We start from the raw sequence: 27,997 nt of genomic DNA, 5'->3' as shown, positions 1-27,997 counted from the left end.
GGAAAAAATAAGAATTGGACTCTTACCTCATTACTCTTATACTAAAACAAATTACACATGGATGAAATATTTTAAAATAAAAATTGAAACCGTTAAAAATATTAGAATATAGAGGTGGGTTTTATTTCTAATACTTTTGGAGTGGAGAAGGTCTAAGTTTGATATTAAACAAAAGCATAAAAATGACATATAAGATACAAAATATTTGCATTACCTACAATTAAAAGCTATTTTCCTTAATCTACAAAGAATGTTTATATATCAATTTTATTAATTAATTAACTTATTTTTATCCTCACCTGAGGACATTTTTCCGTTGCTTTTTAGATAGAAAGGGAGAGAGAGAAACATTGATGTGACAGTGAAGCATCAGTTGGTCATCTTCCTTAAGTGCCAGGACCATTGATCACATGTGCCTGGACCAGGGATTGAACCTGCAACCCAGGCATGTGCCTTGGCCAGGAATAAAACCCACAACCTTTGGTTATGGGATGATGCTCCAACCAACTGAGCCACACCAGTCATGGCTACATAGCAATAATTCTAAAATGGGTAAAAGACAAATAGATAATGGATTACAAGATATATACCCTGACTGGTGTGGCTCAGTTGGTTGGGCATTATCCTGTAGGCTAGGGGGTTGTGGGTTTTGATTCCAGGTTGGGGCATATGCAAAAGGTGACAGATCAATGTTTCTCTCGGACATCAATGTTTCCCTCTTTCACCTTCCCTCTCCCTCTGTCTAGAATCAATAAAAGAAAAAGAAAGAAAATGGGTAAAAAGATATAGAAGATAATTCTCAGGGAAAAATACAAATGTCTGTAGGCATTAAAATGATTTCAACTTTTAATAAAGATTTTATTTATTTGTTTTTAGAGAGGGAAAGGAGGGAGAAAGAGAGAGAGAAACATCAATGTGCAATTGCTGGGGCTCATGGCCTGCAACCCAGGCATGTACCCTGACTGGGAATTGAACCTGCGATGCTTTGGTTTGCAGCCCGTGCTCAATCCACTGAGCTACGCCAGCCAGGGCTTTCAACTTTTAATTATATTTAAAGAAGTGGAAACTTTTAAATGAGATATGATTTTTCATATGTCAGATTAGCAGAGATTTTTAAAAATTTGATCATACCCAGAATTGGCAAATTTATAGGGAAACAAGTGATTTTATGCAGTCATGGTGGGGATATAAATTGGTACAACCTTTGTGGAAGGCAGTCTGGCAATATCAAAATGCCCACATTTTTTTTTAACCCAGTAATTCTGTTACCAGGATTTTTTCCTTTAGAACAATTTTATTTAATTTCTGTATACATATACTTACAAAAGTGCATACATGTGGTCATAGCATACATGCTCTTTTTGTAGTTGACTTATTTTCTCTCAATTCCTTTCCCCCTTTCCCATGTCCCTTCTCCCAGTAATTCATGTTCATTTAATCACCTGCAGACATACACAGATTGTTCTGGCCTTTGTTCAGTTCTGTGGAAGAAGGATATATGGCTTAATTACTAGTACACAGATGAATACATACAAGGATATTCATTGCAGCATTGTTTGTAATAGCACTAATGTGGAAGAAGCTTAAATGTCCTAAGGGTATAATTGAATAAATTATTGTTCATCAAAAAAATGTGACAAGAGCTATATATACTGATAATGGAGAGACTACTAAGATACAGCAAGTGAAAAATTGCAAGCTGCAGAACAATCCATACAGCATAATACTATTTTTAAACAAAAGTTGTGTGGCCCTGGCCGGGTAGCTCAGTTGGTTGAAACCTTGTCCTGTACACTAAAAGGTTGTGAGTTAGATCCCCCATCAGGGCGCATTTGGGAGGCAACCAATCGATGTTTGTTACTTTGATCTCACTCTCTCTGTCTCTGTCTCTGCCCCCTTACTCTGTCTAAAATCAATAAACATATCCTTGGGTGAGTATTAAAAAGAAAAGTCGTGTGCATTTGACTTGTGTTGGTATGTGCATATGCTTAAGAACTTCCTACAAGAATAAATAAAATACACTGCTTATCTCTAGGGAGTAGGACTGTTGAAAGAATAGGCACAAAGTGTCCCTCTTCCTCACTCTTCAGTGTTCTTTATCAGTCACAAAACTGGTAAACATTATTTTGGGATAGTCATTAAAATGGAGATTAACAAAAGAATTCAGCAAACAAACTGTATTCCATTATGTAAATGTACTAGCTTTTTTACTCACTTGTCTATTGATGGCCACTCAGGTGGCTTCCATAGCTTGGCTATTGTAAATAATGCTGCAATAAACATAGGGGTGTATATGGGAAGAGAGGGAGAAAAACATTGATATGCAAGAGAAACATCGATTGGTTGCCTCTTGCACGAGCCCTGACCAGGGACCGAACCTGCAACCCAGGGTGTGCCCTGATGGATTCGAACCAGCCTCCTTTTGCTTTGCGGTACAATGCCCAACCCACTGAGCTACACTGGCCAGGGCTCTGTTGTATAACTTTTTGTGTCATGTTTCTAATCCTTTAATCCTTTTGCCCAACTTCTAAAAAATGTGTGTGTCTGTGTAACACAGAAAATAGTTGAAGTATAGGGTTTAATTTGTGTACATTGCTTTTTATCAATAGGTTTCAACGTAACCAAGGTTGCATTTTGACCAAAACCTAGGAAAGCTTACACCTAGCAAAATTGTTGTTCTTGATTTAAAAAACAAAGCAAAACAACTTGAAGCCTTACTACTTATTACTACTTAATAAGTCCAGTGTACAGTGATGAATAAATGAATAGGAAAGAAGACTGAAAAGGCATACAATCAGTCAAGTAATCAACCTCATGGCTAAAATAGAAGTCTCCAAGAAGTGGTTAAGGCTACCTTTCCATATGTAAAACCTTGTGACTATTATGTAAAACCTTATAAATATTATGTAAAGCCATATAAATACATGTAAGCCCTTGTAACTATTATGTCCACCTTCTTTAGCACTTGTGGTGTCTTCTGTGAGCTCTGTCACAGTAACTAATGCTAAGATGACCTATGATTATGTCCTAGGATGTAGCTGGTTTCAGCATTGCAGCATGACTTCTCCCAGCTGGATTTTGGATCTTTATTGTGCATGGCTGATGATGGGATATCCAGTCAGCTGCTATCTGGTGTGCTTTGGCTTCACCACAGGCTGCCACTGGATGGGGAAGAATGAGTATGAGGGCCCTGGCAAATTGTGAGGCAGAGAAGCCACAGGCCCTAACATCATAGCTCAGGGCAGAGCACACTCTGTCTGCTCCCCAGGAAGTGCACTGTAGTCTTTGTGTGTTTACCTAGATACTAGTCCCGGTGTAGGTGGAATTAGGTTCTTGCTTGGGATCACAAGGAAAGCATTCCACGGACCCACGCATAGGAGATTGTGGTGTGGCATGGTTTATCTGTGTGGAAATAGAAGCTGCCCCTGGGGTTTCGATGTCCCATTTCCCTCTGTCCCACAATGGGTAAGGTCCAATCTTATCCTCAGTAGGGTCAACAGAAAAGCCAGTGTCCAGAGTTTCTGTTTCCTGTTAGAGCTTAGTCTTTTGGAATCTGCAGGCAGCTGCTAAGTGGTCTCAGTCCCCATCTAGGTAGCTTAGCTTGTTCCCAGCTGCCCTGGTGGTGGAGTCCACATGAGTCTGTAGCAACTGCTATGGCCACATAGCTATAGAGTGAGAACGCATGAGCACACAGGGCGAGGGCATCACTGAGTGGGCAAGAGAGAGAGCACTTCTCATTTCCCCTGGGATTATAACTGGGAGCTTGGGTTTGGGCCGGACCAGGTGCCTTTTCAAAAGAACCAGTCAACTCCCCAGGCTTTTGTGGACCTTGGATGGGGTTACACTCCTTAGTGGGACTGACAGGCCTCTTTGGTCTGGCACCTCCTTCTGTGCCCCGCAACAATCTGGTTCTGGAGAGGGGAGGGGAGGGGGGTTGATCTCCGAGTTGGAGCAATGCTGTAATTCCCTGGGGTGTGAAGCTGTAGCTTCCTGGCTAAGCAAGCAAACACATTTATGTTCCCCATTTTGTTAAGCTTAATGTCTAGTTCCCTTTGCTCCCCCTTTCTAGCTAAATACTGATGGTAGCACTGATAATAGTTCCTTCAAGCAGTTAGGTTTCAAAAGATGTCCTTCTTGTTGTGCCCTTTTCATTTTTAAACTGTGTTCTCTTCATCCTCAAGTCCTTTCCCCTGTGGTTCTTTTCTCAGAATTCACTTTTATGTCTTTATTTTTTTTTATCCTCACCCCAGGACATTCTTTTTTCATTGCATTTAGAGAGAGAGGATGGAAGAGAGAGGGAACGGCGATGCAAGAGAGAGAAGCATTGATGGGTTGCCTTCCGTACGTGCCTGGACCAGGGATCAACCTGCAACCTAGCCATGTGCCCTGACGGGGAATCGAACCAAGAACCCTTCGGTTATGGGATGATGCTCCAACCAATTGAGCCACACTGGCCAGGGCAGAAGTTACTTTTATGTCTTCAAATAGAAAGAATTCATTAGGCAGAAAGCAGGCTTCTCACTGATAGCTAATAATACTCAAATAACATTTCCCCTCGTCTTTGATTCTCTGATAAAGACCAGGTTACTTCTAATTTTTCTTAATTTCATAAGCCCGTTGTGTTCCTAATTTCATAAGCCTTTAACACCAGTTTTCACTTTAGAAACTATGATTAGGTGTTCTCCTCATTTGAGAATTTTGACATTTAGTTGCTGATGATCTTTGTAGTTTTCCTTTAAAACAATATTTATTTTATTTTCACTATAGCATTCTTGTGGACTCAAGCAGTGATGAAGAACCTGATTCCTGTAAGTAGACTGCACTCAAAACAGTCAGTTGCAGTTTACAGTGTAATTTAACCATGTCTTTGTACAGATGACTGAAATGTGATTTGGGAAATTGAGTGTCAGCTGGTCCTGGGTTTGTCTGTTGTAGGGCTCTCTCTGGAAGTTCCTTATGCTCCTTTTCTAGTTTTCTTCCTATACCTTTTTCATTCTAGGTCTCCTTACTTTTATTTCTTTATCTCTCATGGGACATACACAAATCCACCATAAATTTCAACCAGCTCCAATTTGTGGCCTTTGGTTTTAGAGAGTTAAAAACGGGTAAGCAGACTTTGTCATGCTCCAGGTCCTTTCTGATGCCCTCTTTCTCTCTCTGATTTAGTTGTTGCCAGAAGGACCATGAGGAACGGGAGTGTGAGGTAAGTAGGAGAATTAGTGAAATTTGTCCTTTCTTAAGGAACAATGTTTTGGGTAAGATTTCAGAATAGACATCATTTTTCCTCCGTGAACACTGTGTTCAGGGTCATAATGAGTTCAAAATATTAGATTCCTTAATTCTGGCCCATTATCTATCAGTCAGATTCTCCTTCAAAATGTCTCTGAACCATCCCTTCTAGTCTCCACCATGAAGGCGCTGATCAATTTTTATTCTCATGTTAGTGCAAGAGTTGTTTTTTTTTTTTTTTTTTTTTCAAGAATTGAGGAAGAGCTTTATGATGATGGTAATAACAGGCAGTAGATCTCTGAGTGCTGTTCCTGCTTTTAAACTCAGGGTCAAGTACAGATTGTAGGAAATGTAGCTCAGGATATCCTGAAAAAAATGGAGCCATCGGCAAAAGAACCATTTACAAAGTGGAACACATTTTAACTCCAGCTTTCTAGTGGAGAAAATAAGTAGATTCAAGGAGATCCATACTTGAGAATGCTGACACAAATGTTAGCAATAACAACTTAAGTGCAACAGAGAAAAGCATATTGAAGTAACTCAAGTAGTGGAAGTATGTTCTGGTTAGATTGCAGCATTAGGGTTGAGAAGAGTTTTCTTTTTTTTAAGTGGCTCTTCCCCATGATTTCTTCTTCTGATCTAGCCTGCATCCCACTTCCAGATTAATTTCCAGAGGTGCTGCTTTGGCCATATTGATGCCCTGTTTAGATTGCTTGTCACAGGAAAATCAGAGTGTTTATCCCAATAGTTAAAGTCCTCTGTGGTTGGACCCTCTCCTCTCTTTCAGCATCATCTGCTATTCTTCCTGTCAAGGAGCCTTCTGATCTAGCTGGGGCTAGATGAACAGGTGTTGTCCAGGTGCCAAACTAAAGGAGGTGCTAAAATAATTACTGGAACAAATCCAAAATATGCTGCTAGGTGACTGTGGTTTCCACATTGACTCCTTAAATTTCTGTAGAAATGTGAATTGGTCATCCCTGCCCTCCCCTTCCCCACCACCAAGCTAAATAGCACTGTCAAGCAGGAAAATTTTCTCTAGCTAGCTCTGATTTATCTCCACTGATTATTTTGCAGCATGTAAGTGGTCAGGCAAGTGATTTGAAGCCAGTAGTTGCAAGCAGCTGAAAGTCTAGAGCCAAATAATGCATTGCTTATTGCAAAGCCATTTATTGGAAATGATGGGTTTTATTATTTATCCTTAGGTTTGGTTTACACACAGCAAATTTCACACTCTTTACATGTACAGTTTGATGAATTTTGACAAAATTCACATACTGTATTGTGTACTGTAGTGTAACTGACACCACAATCAAAGATGCAGAATACTTCCATCACTGTCATTTATATTTTAAATAGTTTATCACAGACCCTTAGAAGTAGTCTGGTTTATAGTATTATACATACTAAAGTCCTTATTTGATAAATTAAAAGTATCCCATTTTTAGATAAATTGCTTTCTTCCTGCCTCTACTAGACTAAATAAGTAAAGAAAATCTGTTTTAAGGGGCCTGCTGGGACTGCCCACAGGTCTTGGTTCAGTGCCAGGCAGCTTTTCTCTATAGGGTACTGTAAGAGAGGTGGATTTGGGGAGGAAAATGATGAGTTTGGCTTGGGGCATGTTAAAATTAAGGGGCCTGTATAAGGCAGGGCTGATATTCAAAACATTTACCAGCCAATAGAGTTCAGATAGGGAGTAGGCAGGATGGCTGGCTGAGTGGCCAGAACAGACACCATCGATCAACAGTCAGAAAGGCTATTTCTGTTCATGCTGACGAAAAATCAGCAACATCCAGGTAGGAAGTTGGAATTGAGGGGCTAAGAGTCAGAAGCAAAGTTGGGTTGGCTAGAATGGATTGGGCCGGCAGATAGATGATGCTTACCCAATCCCGAGGAATTGATCGGATGGGTATGAAAGGGCTGTGGCTGAACTCCTGGGGGTCAGTTGGAGAAGGAGTGGCTGGAAAGGTGAGAAGAGAACCAACAGAACAGTATCGTGGAAATCAAGAAAAGAGAAATTTTAGGGTCAACAAGATAGCAAAAGCCCATCAGCTTGGCAGCTTAAAAGTGGTGCATGTGGTGGAAACAGATGGACGGGTTTGTATCTGTAACAGGTGTAGACAAGTCCTCTAGCTGTCCTCTTCATAAAGGTGTATCAGGCTTATTGTAGGCTCTTTGGGAAATACAGAGAGGTGGCGAATTTCAACCTTCCAGAACCTCTGGCCCAAACACTGGGGCCAGCTGAGAACCCCAGAAGGCCCCAGACGGGTACATGCTTGGCACCAGCACCCTGGGTGGCGCAGGGGCGCTGCTGAGGCCGGTTCCTGCCAGAGCAGTCTGTCAATGAGGGCAAGGGGTGCTGGCTGCAGGAAACCTGCCCTCTGCCCTTCTCAGGCAGCTGGATCTCAACATCAATACAGAAAAATGGCAATTAACTTGACATTTCCCTATACAATTTCCCCCTGCACCCAAAGTGTTTGAATGCATACCCTCTGGCAGCCCATTTCGTGCTCAGTACTTGACAGATACCTCTTTTGGAAAGCATTGAGACAGATGGAAAGATTGAGTAGAAAGATGGAAAGTCAGGAATATGACTGAGTAGTTGAACAGAGTTGCTGTGGGAAAACAAACGAACACAATATTTCAAAAATGATACCAGTCGTTGTAGAAAAGGGAGAAAAATGTCATGAAAAGAATGTCGCATTCATGCTTCTCTTTGGCGTTTCCCCATCTCATCCTTCAGTTTCCAGGTGATTGACTTGGACACGGATGATGATGATGCTCCGCCCCCTGAGAAACAGCAAAGTACCTCCAAAGTCACTAACCAAGGCAAGTATACCCCAGCCTTAGGGAAGCGGCTGAGCTCAGCTCTGCTGGCTCGTCTGTCTCCCATAGGCATTTCAGGATAAGTCAGCCAGCGTTCTGTTCACCACCATTTCTTTCCTCCTGTGTGCCGGGTAGTGGATGCGGCTGGATGCCCACAGCCCTTGGTAGATTTCCTAACACAGCCGCAGCTGTTCCTGCTGCTGCCTCAGACCCCGGGCATTTCTCTCCGTCCACTTCTCTTCTAAGTCACAGTATACCAAGGGATCAGAGGGAAGAAAGTCAAGTCCAGGGACTGAGGAGAATGAAGGCAGGTTGCTCTGCTCCTCCCCCTTCCACCTTTCTTCCTTCTCTCTCCACGGGAGTGACAAAGAGGAGGAAGGAGGGGTGAGGGAGAGGCACGGGCTCCTTCCTGTGTGATGGATGCTTTCTCCGTCTATCTCCTTGTCTTTGCCTTTTGCTAATCCCTTTATACTTTCTGGAGGTTCCCGTTTTTCTCACAGCCTGTTTCCTGTAGCAAACCCTTGCTTCTTTGGATTCAGAGGTCCTTTTAGCCTTGTGAGAGACGTGGAACTTTACTCCCAGCTCAGAACCTCCTCAGTAGATGTGAAATGTAGGAAGACTAGGAGCTTCTTAAGCATCAGGGATGCTAGTTTATTTATCTTTGTTCATTTAGTACAAGGGGTAGGCCATGATACCTAGGTGCCTAGTTAAAGTACTGGCTATTTTGGTAACGACCCAAGAGCTATTGTTTGCTAGAGTTTCCTAGCTAACTTAGGATATCAGAGCAGGGGAAGGAGAGGTGACTTAGGACACTAGTCTGCCGTTTCACCACCTGTCCACTCGAATTTCGTTTCTTTCTCCTTTTCTTTAGCTGCGCCTGAGCAGGACAGCGCTCCAGGTGCTGAATACGGAGGGAGCCCCCAAGAAGGTAACTGTAGAGCATGAATGAGTGACAGAGCCAGAACCCAATTCATTGCCATGGGCCACCACGTGCTGACTCCTTAAGTCGGAAGACCCATAGTCTTTTGGGGGTGAACTTGCAGCTCAGGCTGCTCTTGCCTCTCTGACCAGTGGACGGTAACTGTGGGCATCTGCTGCAGTCTTGGAGGGATGAAGAAGGCTCCGATGGACTTTCTTTGTCTCTACTCTTGTCCCTGTGCCATATCCTTTGTTACTGTAGTGAATTTTGATGTTTTTTAACAGAGACAAAAAGGGTCTGAGGAGCTTTAACACATACTTCTAACCGCATGAGGTCATCTTTAGGGATTGTAAGCAGTGTGTCCTTCCTGGTTTTTGTTTTTAAAATTTGAACTGCAGGTGGGAAATCTTAAAGCTTTCAAGGCAGAATTACTTTTTACCATAGGAACACCCACTCCTTTCTCTTTCCTTATTACATGTCTAAAGTTCTTTGATAATTAATTCAAATACTGTATTTTGCTTTGCATAACGCACAGCCACATTTTTGTGCACATTCATACATGGGATTATTATACCCATGATAAGTAATCATTATACCCATGTATAGTGTGCATCTTTATTTTTCCCTCAAAAATTTGGGCCCAAAAGTGCTCATTATACACAGTAATAGATGAGCAGCTCATACATTCTCCCAAATCTGCAATTTTACTGTAATTTTTGCACCATAAATATGTTTTCACATCTTGCCTATGCTCTGGTTTATATTGTTTACATCCAGGATCATAGAAACCCGGAAACTCAGGTTTGAACAGACTCCTGAGAGCATGTGGTGTTAGACATGTTACCCCTCATTTTCAGGTGCAGGGGACATTCACCTGAGGGCGGTGACCTTCCGAATGTTCCCAGGGCCCCTCAGTGTCTTACATCAGTGTTTCTGAGTGCTTTGCACTTACAGACTAGTAAGGAAGTGAAATTGTGGTAGCAAGCATACAATTGGCAATTTTTAATTTGTACAATGATAGAAATATACTCCAACTATTATCTACTATCACCATAATTTTATAAAGTAAAAAGCATCTAAAATTTCGTGAGGACCTAATCTCAAACTGAAGGACAGTCCTTTAAATTACAGAAATTGAACCTGATGGGAACAAACCCACTCTATTGTTCTATTGTCTCTTATTTTCCCATGGACCAGTGAAAATATACAAGTCTGCAGAACTGCTGTGTTTGGGAACCTCTGAGCACCTACATCATGCTGTTCAGAGAATGTCATTTGAAAATTGCCACTGGACTTGGATTGATGTTTTATCTGGCCCTGCTCTCTGTAAAGTAACAAACTAATAGAGGGAAAATAATCTCGAATAACTGATTCTTAACTGTGATTCATAATGCAACAGTTCCCTGCTTGTTTAATTTCTGCTCCATAATCCAGTTGAATGTCTCGGGTGGGGGGTGGAGGAAATCTGCTTATATGTGACTGTGCCTCTTGAATTTCAGATGAGATACTGGACTCGTCTTCTGATAGTCTTATAAAGTTTGCGGAACAGATGCCGATAGTTATCATCAGTGATGATGATAGTGATGTGGATCTTCCTGTGATCATAGAAGATAGTGCGTCCGATGAAGACCAGCTGGCCTCAATTAAAAGGGAGATGATGCAATTTACTATCTCTCCCCGTAATTCATCTGATACTCCTAGCCAACCACTAAGTGGAAATCCCAGCCAGCCACTAAGTGGAAATCCCAGCCAGCCACTAAATGATCCTGAGGCTAAACTAGAGATTCCAGGTGAAAAGATGCCAACTGATGGAGAGGTTCTACCTGCGGTGGACCAACCAAAGAAAAGGAAGTGTAAAACCAAACATTTGTGTGTGCCACCTGGTAAGCTTGTCAACCCAAGTACCCCCATCCCCTGACCCCCCCCACACACGTGCCCGGCCCACCCAGTGTGCCAGCTGTGTCTGACTTGCCCTTTGCCCTGAATTTGTCTGTCTTGTTGGGTCTGCCTTCTCTGCCTCCCAGCCCTGTGCCATTTTAGCAGCTGCCTGGTAGCCAAGGGAGGCCACCATCCCAATGAAGGTCTTTCTAGGAATGGGTGGGGGGAGCGGGAACGCCCAAGTCTTAGTATTCACCATTCCATCTGCCTGGAGTGCTTTGTCCCTGACCTCTTTGTCCCGAGGATATCTCATTTTCCTGAGGACCCAGCCCTGTTGTTTCCTGTAAGAAGCGGTAAGTCAGAGTCACTCCTTCCTCCTGGGTTCTCACGGTTCTTAGACCCCGCCTCTGTTAAAGCACAACCGAATCTGCCCCCCTGGTAGACGGTGAGCCTCTTGGTTGGAGTGCAGTTACTGGTGTTTCCGTCTCTCCCAGGGTCTAGCATGGTGTTTGGCACAAAATGCATGCTTACTAAGTGTTTTAAATGAATGCATGTCACTACTGATACATAAGTCACCGACTAGAGCCACCGGCAGCATGGGTGCTAGATAATGGTGGGAAGATCTGGCTTTCCTATTGGGTGAAGGTGCTTCCTAGGACAGGAGCCGCTTTGCTCAGAGCAAGCATGTGAGAGAGGCCATGCCATTCCTTATACTGCTCACGCCTTAGCTGCCCTCACAGTCCAACCTGGACACTTGCTCCTGTGACCTCATTATAGGTCTCAGGGCCTGTGACGGAGTCCTACCTAGTTTATTCCACTGGCAGCTCTGCGTCACAGGTGTAAAATCCTTCATGCTGACAGAGCAGCATGCAAGCTTCAGACTGACAGTTGTCACTTGCAGATGTTGCCCAGGACTTGGCTGTGGGGGCTGCTCCTGGGTGTCTGCCAGTTGCTTGATGGGACCAATTTTCAGGGAGCAAATGAACTGTTATCTCTTTGATTGTTATCCCTTCAGCTGTTGTTAAAGGACAAAAGCGGACTCGGTCTTTGGAGGAAGTTCCGCAGCCACAGCCAAAGAGAAAGCGGACTAAGCCAGCTAAGTCTCCTTCCAAGAGAAAGGGGGCTGAGTCAGCTGATCCTTCTTGCAAGAGAAAGCGGGCTGAGCTTCCTTCCAAGAGAAAGCGGGCCGGGCTTCCAAAGAGGAAACCCCGAGCAGAGAAATCTCCACAGCCATCTCACGAGCATGAGCATGAGCATGAGCACAAGCATGAGTATGTACTGTTTGTGTTCAACCAAACAGGAATCGATTGCCTGATTGTCAGATGTTAAGCAGCCCACTGGGCACATGTCAGGGGATTCAAGGGAGTGAAGGAGTCTGGTGGGGGACAGGGACAAAGTTTCCATCCCTGAATTGGGAAGGCATAAGCAGGAGGTGGCTGTGGCCGCTCCCCGCTGCTGCCCTCCTCACTTTCCCCTAACAGAACTGGGCAAAGACCCCTGCAGTTCCCCAGGCAACGGTGGGGGGGGGCTTCTGCTCCCACAGCAGCTCTGGCCTCTGAGGTTTCCTTTGCCTTTTAACTTGCGTTAAAGAGTGATGTGTAAGCAAACAAGATACTCTTTTTATTCAGCCTCGTGGCTACCAGTTTGCCGTAAACCAAAGCAAACTCAGCGGCAATGGTGAGACGGCAGAATGGGCATGTTCCAATCCTCTGGAATCGGAGGGAGGGCAGAGTCAGGATTGTCTTCCAGGTTTTTCTGGTGCTTTGTATGAACTCAGTTACTCTCACTACTTGTTTGTGTTCTTGCAGGATTTTCGAGCTTTATTAGATATTAGGATGAAATAGATTGTTTGTAGTTCCTCTATTTTTATTAAGCTGTATGTAATTGATACCAAAAACAACAGGTCGTTTAGACCAAAGACATGCTAATACTTGCAGGAAGCGAGGAATTAATAGGTTTTCTCATTTACATTCCAGGAACTTCTCAGTTTGTCCCTTAATAACATGATGTAGCAAACAGAATTTCCTTCCTTTGTTTTTCCTTGCATTCAGGAGTAATATATACTTAGATGTTTGTCTTACAAGAGAAGGAAAACACTTGAAGGATTGTCTGTTTCTTGCTTTACCTGTATTATTTTGGGTCCATACATGCATCTGAAGGGGAGAAGAATGATGCGTCGAGCACTGGGCAGCAGAGCAACTTGGGCCTGAGCAGAGAGGCTCTGGCTCTGAGCTTCTCGCCCGGCGAGGTAGCTGACAGCAGTTTGGCTTGTTCTCCATTAAGGTGGCTCCCCTTTCAGCAAACTTTCTCGCCTGGATTCCCAGATACCTCTCTAATCTGCTTTGCCTATAGCAATGTGTGTTGTGGGTCGCTCCCAGGTTGCTTGACTGGTGAATGTAACAAAAGAAGAGAGAAGCTCCCCTTTTGACATTGTGCTCTGCATCATGCAAGGGAGGCTAGCCTGTCTGGACTGCTGCTCCCTGTTGCTGTGGTACTTCCTCTTTCAGTCTCTGGGCTTCCTGTTGTGCTTAGCGTTGTACCTGTGGGGGCTGCTTACTGGTCATGTTTCCATGTGGGGTCTTGTTGACTCCTCTGATGTGGAGATGCTCAGCCTGCAGTAAAGTGGCACAAACATTGAGGTAAAAGTGTGCTAAGCCACAAGGCCCACTTGATGTGTGTACAAACATGCAGGGTCCTGTTCTCTGCAGAGGTCTGCAGACGGCTCAGGTATTCATCTGTTACCTTTTCTGATGCATACTTGCTTTCCGAACTAAGTAACTCGAGGCAGAAATACTCGTCCTATCAGGCCTTGGGATGAAGAACCTTCCTTTAGCCATGTTTGCCTGATCGGGTCCTTTTTCCCTCACTCTATCCCAGCCACCTCACACGGGGTTTATTTTGTGGTTTAAGGGTTAATGAGTGTCCTGTTAAGTCAGAAACTCACTTCCCCATGTTTGCTCCTGTTTTTTTCTTTCCAGCTCTGTGGCTCATCTCTTTGGACTTGGGAAGTGTTCCAGCCAAGATAAAAACACTTCAGTTTCAATAAATAGGTACTGCAAGTGTCAGTCCTTCATGTGTGGAGCACTACTTTTTGTACACTTAAATTAGGGCCTTAAAAAGTGGGGCAGCAACAGTGGTCTAATGGAAAGACCATGAGATTGGTGGCAGAAGATTGTGTCTCTGTGAACTTTGCATAACTCACAACCTTTGAGCTTCGGTTTCCTTCTCTGCAAAGTGGAGATCATAAGACTGGTGATGGTTTCTTTGCAGGGTGGTTATGAGGATTGGCCGTCACAATGCAAAAGGAAGTTCTTGGCAGATTATAAAGTTCTATACAGAGAGTCGTTCTCGGTGCAGATGTGGTCATTCTAGGCTATGGGCAAATAGGTTGTACCGAAGCCCAAAGGAACTGTGGCATGTTTGAGTGACCCACTTTGGCCACAGTGGGAATGGCAGCTGGAAATAGAAATCAAGACTAGCTTGCCCTGGGCCTTGATCACCAGGCCAAAAAGTCAGTGGGACATAATTGGGATGTGACTGAGGAAAATTAATCTAGAGGTATGTCTGTGGGTTCCGTTAGAAGAAAAAGAGTCTGGAGGCAAGGGACACAGAGGAATGCTGTCATATCCCGCAAAAAGGGAAGGACAGGAACTTGATCTAGGGTGACTGAGGTGCAGGATGGACGAGGTGGTGGGAAGGAGACAGCAGTGTGTCTTTGTGCATAATTGGGTCTAGGGTAAGGGAGAAATGAATGAACAAATGTCTGAGGTTTTTGGCCTGTTAAAACCCAAGTTGGATCATTAAACACACTGAGCCAGAGACGTGTTCATGTCAGTCAGTTGGAAAATTGCATCAGACAGTTACTTGTAAACTCAGAACTGGGTCTCAGGGGAGAGATGGAGACTAAGGATGGAGGTGCAGGATCACTCCTGTTGAGGTTGAAACCATGGGCTTCACATCTCTGACAATATGCGAGGAGTGAAAAGAAAGAGGCTATAAATAGGACCTTGGGAAACGCTCTCATATAAGGAGTTGTTAGGAGGAGGGACTAGCAGGTTTTCCAAGTCTCTCTTGACCTATATGTATGCAGTTCTTCTATGTATTTGTTTAGCCATACAAGATTTGTTTGAATTTCCTTTTGCAGGAATCTTAATTGCAACATACCTGGTTGTTTTTTGCGTGACATTGAAAAGCTGAAGGAGTATACTGGAAGGAACTTCAAGAGAAATAAAGATGAACTGGTCAGGAGACTGTATGTCCTGTTCAACGAGACTGTCTTTGATAAAAAGGTAAAATCAAGAAAGATGCCCTTATTGAGTACCTGCTGTATGCCCAGCACTCTTGGGTGTCGTGAGTTGTGCAGATATGCTAACTGTATATTTCCTGTCCTTGAGAAGTGTCAGTTTAGGTGGGGAGATAAGATGTACTCATGCAAAAGTGAAAACGTGTGTGGATTATAATATACAGTACAGGCTGTTATTGCCACAGGAGGTCAGCAGAGGGGGAAATCACTGAGTGCCTGAGTGGTCAGGAAATAGGATTGCTTGGAGGAAGTGAGTCTTTCTGGTTCTTGAAGGATGATAAGCGGAGAAAAAAACAGTGATGGGGAAGAAGGCAACTGAGGCTTGACTATCTGGAAGAGGGGGTTCCTGTTGAAGTATAACATAACCTTGGGCAAGGGACTTAAGTCCTTTTAGCCTCAGTTCTCTTGTCTGTAAAATGGGGACAATCAGAGTACCTCCTACTTCAGAGAATTATTGTTTGGCCTGGCTAAGTGATACACCTGCAGGGCCTTCTTAGAACAGGACTTGCCACATAGCAACACACATTAGCTCTTTTGGGGGGGGAGGGACAGTGTAGGACTAGATCATGGAGGGCCCTGGGAATCAGCTTGGAGGAGCTTAAATTGACATGAGTAGGCACCACTGCACAGGGATGCGATATGAAGTGGCTGCTGAAAGAAACTAATCACTTAGAAGCAGGGGTGCCCACGAGATTGGAGAGGACCTGGAAGCAGAAAGACAGACCCTTCAGACATTACGTTTTTCAGACTTGATCACCTCTGCAGGGAAAGTTCTATTTGTCTAAAGGTTCCCTATTTTTTGGTGCCCTTCCTGATGCCACATCAGATGACTGTTGAGTGGAACCTTAAGTTCCGAGTTGCGTTTTCAGTTGTGCTATGGCACTCTCACATAAGGGTCACATCCACGTCAGCTGGCTTGTCCTTCTCTCCTTGTCCGCCCCTGGCTTGGTCTCCATGCCAGGGGACACAAATCCTGCATGCTCTCCAGGGCCCTCTGAGCAGTCCCCCTCATGTCCTGATGGCCTGCTAGTTGTCCTTACCTGGGTCTCGGCTTGGCTTTTATTCTCTCCAGAATGTTTTGATTTGCAAAACTCTTGAGTTAACATTTTCTGGCCCGCTTAGAACTGCTTGCTGACTCCCTGTTTGCTTGTCTTTCTCAGCTGCCAGAGAAACTGGAAATCTGCTGGAATAAGAAGATGCTGAGAACCGCTGGCCTGTGCAGCTCTACCCACTCGTCTAAAACGGCAAAGCGCCAAACTAAGATTGATATTTCTCTGAAAGTCTGTGACTCTGCAGGTAATGGCAGGAGCATGGCAGCTGTCCTGATGGGCTCTTTCCTTCTGACATGACACCTGCTGAGTTACGCTTAGGTGCTGGTATTCTCTGGCAGCCCACGTCACAGCTCTGCCTATCATTCCTAGGGGGGCAGACCTACTGTGTGTTGCTTAGAGGACACTATTATTGGATGTCTCACCATCCCTGGGAGTCCCACTTGTCCATCTTTCTAGTAGGCCTCACTTTCTGTCCACAGCTCCCTGTTGCCTGCAGCAGCAGCTTCATTCTCCCAGTGACTGAGGTTCGAGGTTGCCTCTATCTGTCTGGCCAATCACCAACTCTTCATAATGACTCTGCTGTCATTATCCATTGTCTGTCTTTGACTCTGCCCAGGTTATGAGCCCTCATCACCTCTCTCCTCTCCCTGCCACGTTCAGTCTCCTGCATAATGCATTGCTTTCCTGCTAAGAAGCCTACAGCTGGCCAGTGCCTAGAGCCTGGCTTTTGGGGCCATCCTAGTCTGCCTCTCCACCTCTCAGTTCTCGGCCAGTTTTGACTCCCACTGCTCCACCACCAGCCTGTGCTCCCGCAAGGCTGGCTTCCCACTGGCTTTTAGAATGGACCCTACACTTTTCTGACCTCCACCTTTGTTCGCATTGTTCACACCTAGAATGGCTTCTCTAATTTTGCAAGCCCACTGCATTGTGAAGGGCCCAGCTCAGGTCCCAGTTTCTCCATGGCACTATTCTTTTATATGTGTATATATATATATTATATATATATATTAAGATTTTGTTTATTTGTGTTTAGAGAGGGGAAGGGAGGGAGAAAGAGAGAGAAACATCAATGTGTGGTTGCCTCTCACGTGGCCCCCACTGGGGACATGGCCCGCAACCCAGGCATGTGCCCTGCCTGGGAATCGAACCTGTGATGCTTTGGTTCACAGTCCGTGCTCAATCCACTGAGCTATGCCAGTCTGTAGCACTATTCTTGACCGGATCCCATGGCCCTGGTGATTGCTCCCCACCCTGCCCACTTATGGTCCTGAAGAGTGGAAAGCCGGTCTTGGCCGGATGTGTTTCTGACAGTGATGTCCCACAAAAGATGAGCAGGTTGGAGCTGCTCCGAAAACACTCACCCACCCCAGGTTCTCTGCATTGACCATATTGGCTGGAAGTGGGTGGAAATTTTACTTTCAGAACCTTGGGAAGATAACACTCACTCCTGCTTCTTCCTGTGCTTACCTATGATGGCTTTCTGTCTGGTGAGGTGGAGAGTCCAGGGCTGGTTGAGTAGTGACTTGAAAGGAGTTGGTTGAAGTGCTCACGGTTTCTTTTTATTCCTCTTCCAAGACCGAATCCGGGATACTTTGGCCCATGAGCTCTGCCACGCAGCCTCCTGGCTGCTGAATGGCATCCGTACTTCGCACGGTTACACATGGAAATACTATGCCAGGAAGTGCAACTTGGCCCACCCAGAGCTGCCCTTGGTCACCCGTTTCCATAACTACAAGATTAACTATAAGATCTACTATGAGTGCACTCGGTGCAAAGCCAGGTAAAACCCTTCTCCTCAGACTTTCCCCAGTGGTGTTTTTTACCATAGCTTCCAAGTGGCTCTTCAGTGATTCTATTGACTATCTGACTTGAGAAGTAAATAAGACCTCTCTGCTCCTTTCACATGCTCTTTTCTCCAACCGCTCCTACTCTGAGCCAGCCTGACCACTGCTGCTGATGCTTTGGTGCCCCACTCTCTGAGAACCCCCAGAAAAGTCTGCCTTTGAGCCCAAGGCCAGCAGTTCAGAGAAAAGGCTGTTAAAGTGACTGACCCTTTGCTGTGTGCTGTCGCCTTCCTCTTTAGGATTGGCCGCTACTCCAGATCACTGGACACCGAGCGCTCTGTGTGTACCTCATGCAAGGGCCGTCTGGTCCTGCTGCCATTATATCGCAAAGATGGAACCCCCATCAAGCCGCATGTTAGACCCTTTGCCAAGTATGTGAAACAGCATTACAGAATCGTCAGGAAGAGAATGAGAAATGCAACCCATGGGGATGTGATGAGAAAGCTCAGCAAGGGTTATTTCATCTGCAAAAAAAATAACACCCTTTAAGTTTATGAGAGGGTATCTGTGTGAGCCGAGTCCTCTGCTTATGAAGAAGTTTTAGGAAAATGTCTTTGTTTTTATGATGCTATGATTGTTAGAATTTAAATCTTTTTTATAAAGTTTCATATTGTTAATGATTGTTCTTTAACCAAGTGTTCCTTCAATTCAGCACTTTGTGCCCTTGATTGTACGTGGAGGTCCTTTGGACCCACCTTGTGTTTTACACTCCATAGTTGTGATATGTGGAACATAGTTGTGATATTTACACTCTGTAGTTGTAATGTGTGGAACAAACTTAGACCCTGTAGTTAAGATGTGTGGAACAAACTTAGACCCTGTAGTTAACATGTGTGGAACATACTTAGACTCTGTAGTTAAGATGTGTAGAACATACTTAGACTCTAGTTAACATGTGTGAAACAAACTTAGACCCTGTAGTTAAGATGTGTGGAACAAACTTAGACCCTGTAGTTAACATGTGTGGAACATACTTAGACTCTGTAGTTAAGACATGTAGAACATACTTAGACTCTGTAGTTAATGTGTGGAACAAACTTAGACCCTATAGTTAAGATGTGTGGAACAAACTTAGACCCTGTAGTTAACATGTGTGGAATATACTTAGACTCTGTAGTTAAGACATGTAGAAATACTTAGACTCTTTAGTTAAGATGTGTGCAACATATTTACGCTCTGTAGTTGTGAAGTGTAGAACAAAATGCAAAAGCAAATTAGATTTTTGAGATTGACTGCTTGAAAGAAGGAGAGTAACTCTGGAAAATGAACATGTTTAAAGGTAGTGTTTCAAAACGAGGGCTCCTGGCAGATGTAACCTGTTATACTTTGTTAGAAATAAAATTCATATTTCATGAAATTACTTTTGCCATCTGAACCAATGTAATTGTTCATGAAATACAAAAAAAGAATAAAGCATTTTCTGCAATTCACTAGTTAGCAAAGTGTGTTCATTGACAACCTGTGCCAGCAGCAGAACAAGCTGTCGGGTCTCCTGTCCAGGACCCTGGACAGCTGAAGCTCTTCTGCATGTGTCGGGAAGAGCATTCTGTGTTTTGGGTTTTTCTCTGATTCTTGTAACTTCTCACAAGGTTTTCAGAAGCCTCCCCACCTGTGGGAGCTGTCTAGGATGTGGATGGAATCAACACTTTATTCATTGCCTATTGGTGCTCTAGCAAATGACCACAAGCTTAGTGACACGCATATTGTCTTACAACTGTGTGGGGTGTGAGTGGGTATAGACCTCACTTAGCTGGAATCCAGGTGTGGGCAACGCTGCATTCCTTTCTGGAGGCCCTGGGGGGTGGGGGGGTTGCTGTTTCTTTGTCTTTTCCAGCTTCTAGAGGCTGCTGCAGTCCCTGGTGTGTGGCCTCTTCCTCCATCTCCAAAGCCAGCTGCCTCTGTTTCTCTGGCTTTCTCTCTCTCCATCTGCCTCCTCTTTTCACTTTTAAGGGCCACGTAATGACACTGGGCCAATGTGGGTAATCCAAGAGCAGCTTCTTTTTAGGCCAACTGGTGAACAACCTCAGTTCCCTTTGCCACATAAAGTAACATCTTCCCAAGTTCTGGGGATTCGAGTGTGGGCACATCTTTGCTGGTCTGGCATCACTGCTCTTTAGAGGATGGGTGTGTTCTGTCGTCGTCCCTCCTGCCATCCTTCTTTATTTTGCAGGTGCTCAGTGACCCTTTAGTGACGACCAATGGAAGTCTCCCCACCAGTCTTGGAGGGATTGGGTGTGGTACACAGGGGGGTGGTACGAGCTTTCCCAGCTAGATCTTTGGGCCTCTTCCTCCACCCCACCTCCAGCCGGCCTGTGAAACTGGATCTCCGTTTGCTGCTGACCCCGGGTGGGCGAGCTCACAGTGCTGTGGTTCTACCCCTACAGAGGGAAGGGCCCGGCTTTTGTCTGAACTCAGTAACCCTGCCAACCTGCCTTTCTGGGGAGCCCTGGGGATTTCTTCCACTCACTTCCACCCTAGCTATAGCCGTGGGAAAATGCTGCTCCCAGCTCCCAGCCCACCCATGCCTCCAGGGGGCCTTTGTGCTAATGATTGTCTGCCTGTTATCTGATCTCATAGCTTGTCTTCCATCCCACTGCCGCTTCCCTAGTAAAAGTCTGCGTTACCTGTAACCTCACTAATCACGACTGCCTTCTAATTGGTCCCTAGAATACCATCACCTGACCCCGAACTAACTTTCACTCTTGCGTTCAACCCTTACCCTCCTGAATCCTTCAGTCTGTTGGGACCACTTCTAATTCCTCCAGGAAGCATTTCTGTTTTTAGCCTTCCCACCTGTGCCTCTACCCTCCCTCCTGCCTGGAAACACCATCTTTCCTTCTCTTTGCCCTTGAGAATACCACTTGCTCATTCCTGTCTTCAGGAAGCCTTCCCAAATGGCTCCAGCCACAGTGTTTGCTGTGTGTGCTCCACATATTTGCCTCGTGGCCTAGATTGTGGGGTGTTGTTATGTCTTGCCACATCCTCAGCTTCTGGAGTACAGGGACCATGTCTTATTCATGTCTGAAGGCCCCTTCCCCAGAATATGCCCACATACTCTGTCCAGCCAGCCGGTTGATTGCTTCCCCTGTACCCATGTACCTAGGTGATTCCCTGCCAATGACAGGAGTGTCCAGGAGGACGGAGAGCAGGCCAGACGTGAATGTTAATACAGGCAGCATAGGCTGGCACAGTCCCAGGCACAGGCGAGGAGAAGCAGGATGTGCGTCCCAGAGCCTGGGCAGGGTGGGTTGGAATTATGTACTACTAGCATACCATGGTACTTACACTGCTGTTTATTGAAAAGTTTTAAGCAGAACTTTGGACATAAAAGTGAGCAAATACAGAGGTTTGGGGGGCCATAGCTAGTCACTGCTGGGCTGGAGGTCTGGGCCAAGGCCCCACAGGGGCAGCTTCCACCATACTGTGTGCCTCAAGCTCCTTGCATATGGGGAAGGCCAAGGTCTAGTTACTGCATAAAGAAGATGGTGGGGCTCTGGGCAACCAACTCTGAATTGGCACAAGAGGGCTTGGCAACTAAGGAGCAGCAAAGTCCCCGGAGTCAGGAGGGTGCCCCCTGGGAGATCTGGCAGTGCTGGGGCTACCAGGAAGCCCCAGGAATGTACATCTGGGGAGCCAGACCCTGGGCAGAGGGAGGGAAGAGCCTGGAATGGCGGGGAGCAGGCTGCGTGGTGAAAGGCTTGCCCCCAGCCCAGCCTCACAAGCCCTGGAAGGAGGAGGCCTCTGTGGTCTCAGACCAGGACGAATCCCGGCGGGAAGACGGCAGGTTCCGCTGGTGCCCGCTCTGGCCAGGGCAGCCCAGGCGCAAAAGTAGCATCCACATCCGCTCTCGGAACTTGACACCCACGAAGGCGTAGAGCAGCGGATTGAGACAGCAGTGCATATAGGCCAGGCCAGAGGTGATGGACTTGGCCACATCCACACGGCTTTCTCGGTTACAGTCTCGGGCCAAGGCCCCCATGTTCATGAAGATGTCCACCAGCACCACCAGGTGGTAGGGGGTCCAGCAGAGGGCAAAGGCCACCACTACCACCACCACCAGCCGCATGGCTCGCAGCCGCCGCTGGCCCCTGGAGACCAGCAGCACAGCTAGGATTCGGGCATAGCAGTAGGTCATGACCATCAGGGGCAGCAGGAACCCGGCTACCAGCTGCACTAGGCGCACAGCTGTGCGGCCCACCTGCGGGAAGTCGTGCTGGCACTGGGTGACATTGAGGCGGTAGTCACGGTGGGCCGACAAGAAGATGAACTCAGGGAGGGCAAAGAGCAGACAGAGCCCCCAGACAATGACACAAGTGAGGGCCACGCGGGTGGGGGGCCCCCGGCGGTAGAGCTGGGTGGCGTGCACTATGCTCAGGTACCGGTCGAAGCTGATGCAGGCCAGCAGGAGGGCCCCAGCATAGAAGTTGATGTTGAAGAGGGCACCTGCCACTTTGCAGAGCCCAGAGCCAAAGACCCACTCGATCGCAGCGTCCACTGCCCAGAGAGGGAGGGTTAGCACCAGCAGGGCATCAGCCACGGCCAGGTGGAGCAGGAAGGTGTCGGTGCTGCTCAGGGCTGCCCTCTGGCTCAGCAGCACAGCCACCACCGCGCCATTGCCCAGTAGCCCTAGCACAAAGAGGATGCCGTAGATGGCTGGCAGGAAGGCCCGGTCAAAGCTCAGGCTGAAGTCTTGTAGGCAGGGTGGGGCTTCGCAGCAGAAGTCGCTGTCATTTTCTCCTCCATAGTCTATCAAAGAGCTATAGTTTTCCAGCCATGGGAAATTTCCAGGGCTTAGGACCAGACGTTCACTGATCTGTGGAGAAAGGGAGGAAGGGAAGGAGGGTAGAGACCCTGTAAACAGACCCCTTCAGAAGTTTCATCTGAGGAGTTTCTGAGGAGCCTTTCTAGGAGCGGCTCTACTGCAAGGCAAGCCCCGAGGCCAGGGCCACACCCTGTAATTGTTCCCACCTTTATTCCAAGGCCACGCCTCCTGAACAGCATCTACCCAGCCTTGGGCTAGGAAGTAACTCCTTATCAAAGGATGATTCTCCCGTCCCGTTAGCCCGGAAATTGTGGGCTGGATGAAAGTTTTCCTCCCTAGCCGAGAGCCGTCCCTGCCCCCTCTCTTCTTTCTCCTTTCTCTTCCTTCAAGGCATGCTATTGTCAATGTCCCAGCCACACCTACCACTTTCCTTCCCAGGTGCCACCCCACTGTCCCCTCTCCCAGTCACTGGCCCTCCTCTTCCCTCCTCAGCCCTTCTCTGGGGACCCCAACTACCTGCTCCCTGTGGGACCCTCTATAAATCTCTGTGTCCTCCAAGCACACTTTCTGCTCCTCCTCCCCCTCCCTTACACCAGGGACTGCCACCCACCAGGGGCTTCTCCACCAAGTTCTAGCAGAGATAGGCCTCCTCCCCTTTTCCCACAAACTACCCCGGAGCTCCAGGCCTTCTCAGGGCCGGCTCAGTCCGGCACAGAGGAGTCAAAGTCCCAAGTCAGAGCCAAACGGTGTCTTGGAGGGCATCAGGGGTAATCCTCTATCCCCTGCATTTTGCAGGTGAGGCACCAGCCAGAGAGGGAAGTGACACCCGGTGGCCACTGGCACAAGTCAGCAGCCACAGTGGGCTCTCGATTCCCCGTCCGGTGCCCCTTCTACTCAAGCGCTGCATTCTCGACCTACTCACCCGCCCCTCTGCTGGTGCTGGCTCATGGGCCAGTCCTGCCAGCCCCCTACTGTCTGTCCTGGGCTCTCCACACCGACAGTGGCCTGTCCCCGCTGGACAGAGGCACTTACCTCAGAGAGCATGGTTGGACTGGTGCACCAGCTGCTAGGCGTGTGCTACCTGCCCCTCTGCTTGGGGCTTGTGGTTGAGGACCTGCACTACACAGAGGAAGTGAGGGTTTCATGTGTTTCTCCACCGCTGCCTCTTCCATAGGGTTATCTACACAGACCTCTCTAGAGCCAATGCCGTGGAGCTCCCCCTCCCAGCCATTCCCCTGGCCAGGGAAGCTGTCAGGGGCCAGAAAGGCTGAGGCCTCCGGAAGGGCTGAGGCAGAGCCTCCCAGGGGACAGATCTGAGGGAAAAACAGCGGTGGGGAAGTGAATGAAGGCCAGCCCTGCCTGCAGTCAGGAAAAGAACTGCTTCTCTTGCACTAGTGTAGGCAATGCTCAAATAAATGAGAACTTGCGCTCCTCAGTCCTGGGCTGGAGTCTATTTTCGCCTGATTGTGGACTGGATTGCGGACTGGATTGCTAAACGTGTTAGGTCTGTAAAGGACCTTGCCGTTCTTTAAAGAATCAAAGTGTTTAAAAGAAATCAATTACATTAAGTGTAGTCCTTTACTATTGCCCCTTCCTGGTAGTCCACGGGGCAAGGACAGGGCATTGCTAGTAATGACCTTGCTGTGTGCCCGAGGTTGCTTTTGGTGCTTTCTCTGTCACTGCCTTGTTCCAGCCACACAGCTCTGTCATCAGGCGGGGTTATCCTTATGACTAACCCAGAAAGGAGAAAGGTCTTCTTCACCAGGTGGGTGCTAAGACTGAACCCACAGCTGTCTGACTCTTCTTGTACCACTCATCACATTGCCTTCACTGTTTTTATGTTTTTTATCCTCACCTGACGACATTTTAAATTGCCCTTTACAGAGAGAAGAAGGGAGAGAAAGAAAGAGAGAGAAACATCGATGTGAGAGAGAAACATCGATGGGTTGCCTTCTCGTATATGCCCCAAGTGGGGATTGAACCCACAACCTGGGTGTGTGCCCTGACCAGGGATCAAACCTGTCACCATTTGATTTATGGGACAATGCTCCAATCAACTGAGCCACATGGGCCAGGGCAGTTTTTTTTTAATAGATGAACTATGTTATATTCGTGCAGCTAAAACACAGTGAAGTTAAGCTATATATTGTAGCATACATACATAAAAAAGCCAGTGACCACATGGTAGAATAGGCAACATACAGAATATTGTGTATAGTTTGACACTGCTTACGTAAATTCTAAAAACCACACATGCAAAACAAGACTGAGTTGTTTTGGATACAGCGGTTTGTTCTAGAAGTCTAGAAGAGGGGCTGGCGATACCACAAGTTCATGAGAGTCGTTCCCCCTGGAGCAAGAAGAAAGGGACCGGGGAAGGAGAAGAGGACATGGGCACCTCCTGATTTTGAGAAGTTGTAAACAGCATTTGTGGAGCCAGTCAGTCCCTTTTTGGCTGCGTACTGTGGGGAGTCCTGTTCCCCATGTTGTCCTCAGCTCTGCCCTGCCCTCCTCTCCCCTCCCTATCAGCCTGTTCTCATTATCAGCAGGGAAAGGTGGCCCTTAACGTGCTTTTTCCCAAGGAGTTTCTTCTCTCCCTCTCTCCCTTCAGATGGAAAGGAGACACAGAGACAATGCTAGCCCATGGCCGTGGGGTCCGCTTTTCAGCCAGAGCACTTCACAAAAGCCTCCAGCCGAAGGCCTAGGATTCAGTTCAAACTTACTGACAAGATACACAGTGGTGAAGCCCCAAGGCCCTTCCCCACCTTGTATGATCACAAGGTGTGTGGCTGTCAAGATTCTTAGAAGATTTAGCTGCAGCCTTTGTTGCTGCAAAGAATGAAGTCCTTCATGTGGCTCTCTTGCTCCCAACAGCTTGTCACCTGCACGGGCCATGCCAGGAGGAACTGAGGGCCTGGAGGAGGTCAGGAGCAGTGTCTGTGGAAGGGACCGGGAGGGTTCCAGAAGCCATAGAGGTTAGGAGGGACTTGGAAAGTGACTGCCTGTCAGGGGAGGAGCAGATGTGGGAGCCAGGACCACAGCTTCCTGATGCTGGTGCATGAACAGTTTCCATTCACTGGGTTTCTACGCATGAGACAAAGGAGAACAACAAAAAGCTCTATTTGTTCAGCCTGAAGGAAGGTCTGCTATTCTCTGCAAGTTTGTCCTTCGTCTCCTTTTTGGTATTAAAAGGATTTCTTCCTTATAAGAAGTTAGTGGAAATAGCTGAGTTTTGGAAGTATCTCTCGTCGGCAGAAGTTGACACCCCCCTGTGGGCCCTCCAAATACATGTTGCGCTGTTACTGGTGCAAGTGGGATTGCACTCTAGGGACCCCTGGTCTCCTTCCTGGGCCCCAGTCTCCTCGTTTGTCACATGGGGACAATGATCCCCAGCTTCCTGGGCTGCTGGGAAGGAGAAATGAGAGCACGTCAGGCAAGAGCTTCGCAAAGGTGCAGAGAGCTGCTCCCCATGTGGCCACTTGACTGTGAAGCCATGATGCAGTGAGAAAAACGTTGAACTGGTCTGCTTTCAGCCCTGACTCCACTCTTTGAGCTCTGTGACCTTGGACACATGACATAACTGTTTTGCGCTGCTCTCAGCAGGGTTATTGTAAGGTAATTCGAGGTAACCAAGGCTGGAAGACCCTTGGCACAGGCCTTTGCTCTTTGAAGGTGCACAGTTGAGAGTGCTGAGTGTGGGGGATACTGGCTACAGACCTAGAGTCACTGGGAGCCTGTGTGTCAGGGGCACCCTGGGATAGGCTGTGCTACCTACCCATGGGGCCAGCAGGCGTGGGTTTGTCCCGGGGGTGGCTCATCCTGAATGCCTACCACTCACCTTAACTGGGAAGGTTTGGCCAGTCCCAGCCTAATGCTCTGGCTTCCCAGCTGTGTAATCTCAAGCAAACCATTTTGCTTCCCTTCCCCACTTTCCTCATCTGAAAAGGAGGGATAAAGAGAGTGCACGCGTGAGTGGGCTGCTCTGTGGACTGCAAGTGATGCATGTGGGAAGGTCTGGAAGAGGGTAGGGGTCCAGTGAGCAGCACTTTCCTTCCCACCGAGGCCTCAAAACGGCAGCTGTGTGGTGGGCTCCGGCAGTCTCTCCCAGCCCAGTTGTCTTGCAAGGAAGGTGTTTGTGTCATGGTGGCTGAGGCAAGCCCTTGCCAGCCCTCTGGTCCTCTCCTTTCCCAAGCAACCCCCAGAAGAGGCGAAAGGCAGACCCAGCCTTTGGGAAGGCATATCTGGCCAGGAGTTCTGATAGAGAGGCCCGCCTGCTTCTTGCTTCTGCTCTCCTGAGCAGCCGCTGGGGAAGCTTGAGGAGGAAGTTAGTCAGAGTGAAGCTGCCCCGGGCTCCGCCTGTGGTCAAGGTGTGAAGTGTGCACCTGTATGTTCTCTGCCACCCTTCCCCCTGTTTTTTTTCTTTCTTTCACACCTTTGGGCTGTGGTTTGGGAGATTGGAGGCTAGGAGGTCTGAGCCCTGGGCCCAGCCCCTCACAGGAAGGAGGGCCTCCACAGCGTCTGTCAGACCAGCCAGGGAAGGGGGCGGCTTCCTCCTCCTTCCTCTCAGCATCTGCAACCTCACAGCCTGTCTTGAAGGTCCTCAGAATGACTCTGGAGGTTGCTCCCAAAGTCGCTGGACTCAGCCACTGGCCCCAGGCTGTCTGAGGAGCAGGCTTAGGGAGGCCCAAACTTCTGTGGGACTCTGGCAGTGGCCTAGGCCGAGGCAGACCCTTCCTTTCATGAAATTAACCAGAATCCCGCCTCCAGGCAAGGGTGGGAGTCTGCCCTATACTATGCGGGGGCTCTAGACCTCCTTTTCCTAGCCCCAGATTTCCCAAGAAAAGGAGAGCTTTAGTCACCAGAGGCCTGGGGACTGGGGACTACCCCCTCCTGTACCCATCTTCCTGCAGCTCTGAGCCCTACTGAGGGGCAAGCCCTTTCTAAGTGCTTGGGCCATGAGCTGGGGCCTGGGAAGTCCAGGCCCATGGGGGTGAGTTCGCAAGCTATGGGGCGTTCATTCTCTTTGGGACCAGGGAAGGAGGATGTTGCTGCCATTTGTCAGGTGGCAAAGGGAGACAAAGCAATTCAGGCTGTGGGAACAGCAGGTGCCAAGGCAAGGAAGTCAGGAAGAGCCTGTCAGCCCAGGGGTAGTCAGTGTTCTTGGAGAAGAAGGTGCATGTGAGAGAA

General features: G+C 47.3%; 2 protein-coding genes across 2 annotated transcripts; one reads left to right on the top strand and one right to left on the bottom strand.

Annotated features, from left to right (window-relative positions):
• Window positions 1-10,520: 10,520 nt before the first annotated feature.
• Window positions 10,521-19,658, top strand: GCNA (germ cell nuclear acidic peptidase). Its single transcript, XM_036016370.1, has 5 exons — window positions 10,521-10,887; window positions 14,981-15,138; window positions 16,313-16,448; window positions 17,780-17,984; window positions 18,288-19,658. Exons 1-5 carry the CDS (start codon window positions 10,521-10,523, stop codon window positions 18,535-18,537), a joined length of 1,116 nt encoding a protein of 371 aa, XP_035872263.1. The 3' UTR covers window positions 18,538-19,658.
• Window positions 19,659-21,326: 1,668 nt separating this feature from the next.
• On the bottom strand, window positions 21,327-24,513 carry CXCR3 (C-X-C motif chemokine receptor 3). The gene is made up of 2 exons (XM_036016565.1): window positions 23,843-24,513; window positions 21,327-22,861 (listed from the first exon to the last, which is right to left on the bottom strand). Exons 1-2 carry the CDS (start codon window positions 23,852-23,854, stop codon window positions 21,764-21,766), a joined length of 1,110 nt encoding a protein of 369 aa, XP_035872458.1. The 5' UTR covers window positions 23,855-24,513; the 3' UTR covers window positions 21,327-21,763.
• Window positions 24,514-27,997: the final 3,484 nt, after the last annotated feature.

Source organism: Phyllostomus discolor, chromosome X, assembly GCF_004126475.2.
Source record: "Phyllostomus discolor isolate MPI-MPIP mPhyDis1 chromosome X, mPhyDis1.pri.v3, whole genome shotgun sequence".
NCBI classification, from domain to species: domain Eukaryota; kingdom Metazoa; phylum Chordata; class Mammalia; order Chiroptera; family Phyllostomidae; genus Phyllostomus; species Phyllostomus discolor.
This window is presented reverse-complemented; position numbering and strand designations above follow the sequence as displayed.

Bases quoted from the DNA above. Each gene is read 5' to 3' on its own strand.
- GCNA (XM_036016370.1), top strand. From the start codon at position 10,521: ATGCCGATAGTTATCATCAGTGATGATGATAGTGATGTGGATCTTCCT. The intron at 15,139-16,312 runs GTAAAATCAAGA...TGTCTTTCTCAG, and splicing joins AGACTGTCTTTGATAAAAAG to CTGCCAGAGAAACTGGAAAT. The intron at 17,985-18,287 runs GTAAAACCCTTC...CTTCCTCTTTAG, and splicing joins TGCACTCGGTGCAAAGCCAG to GATTGGCCGCTACTCCAGAT.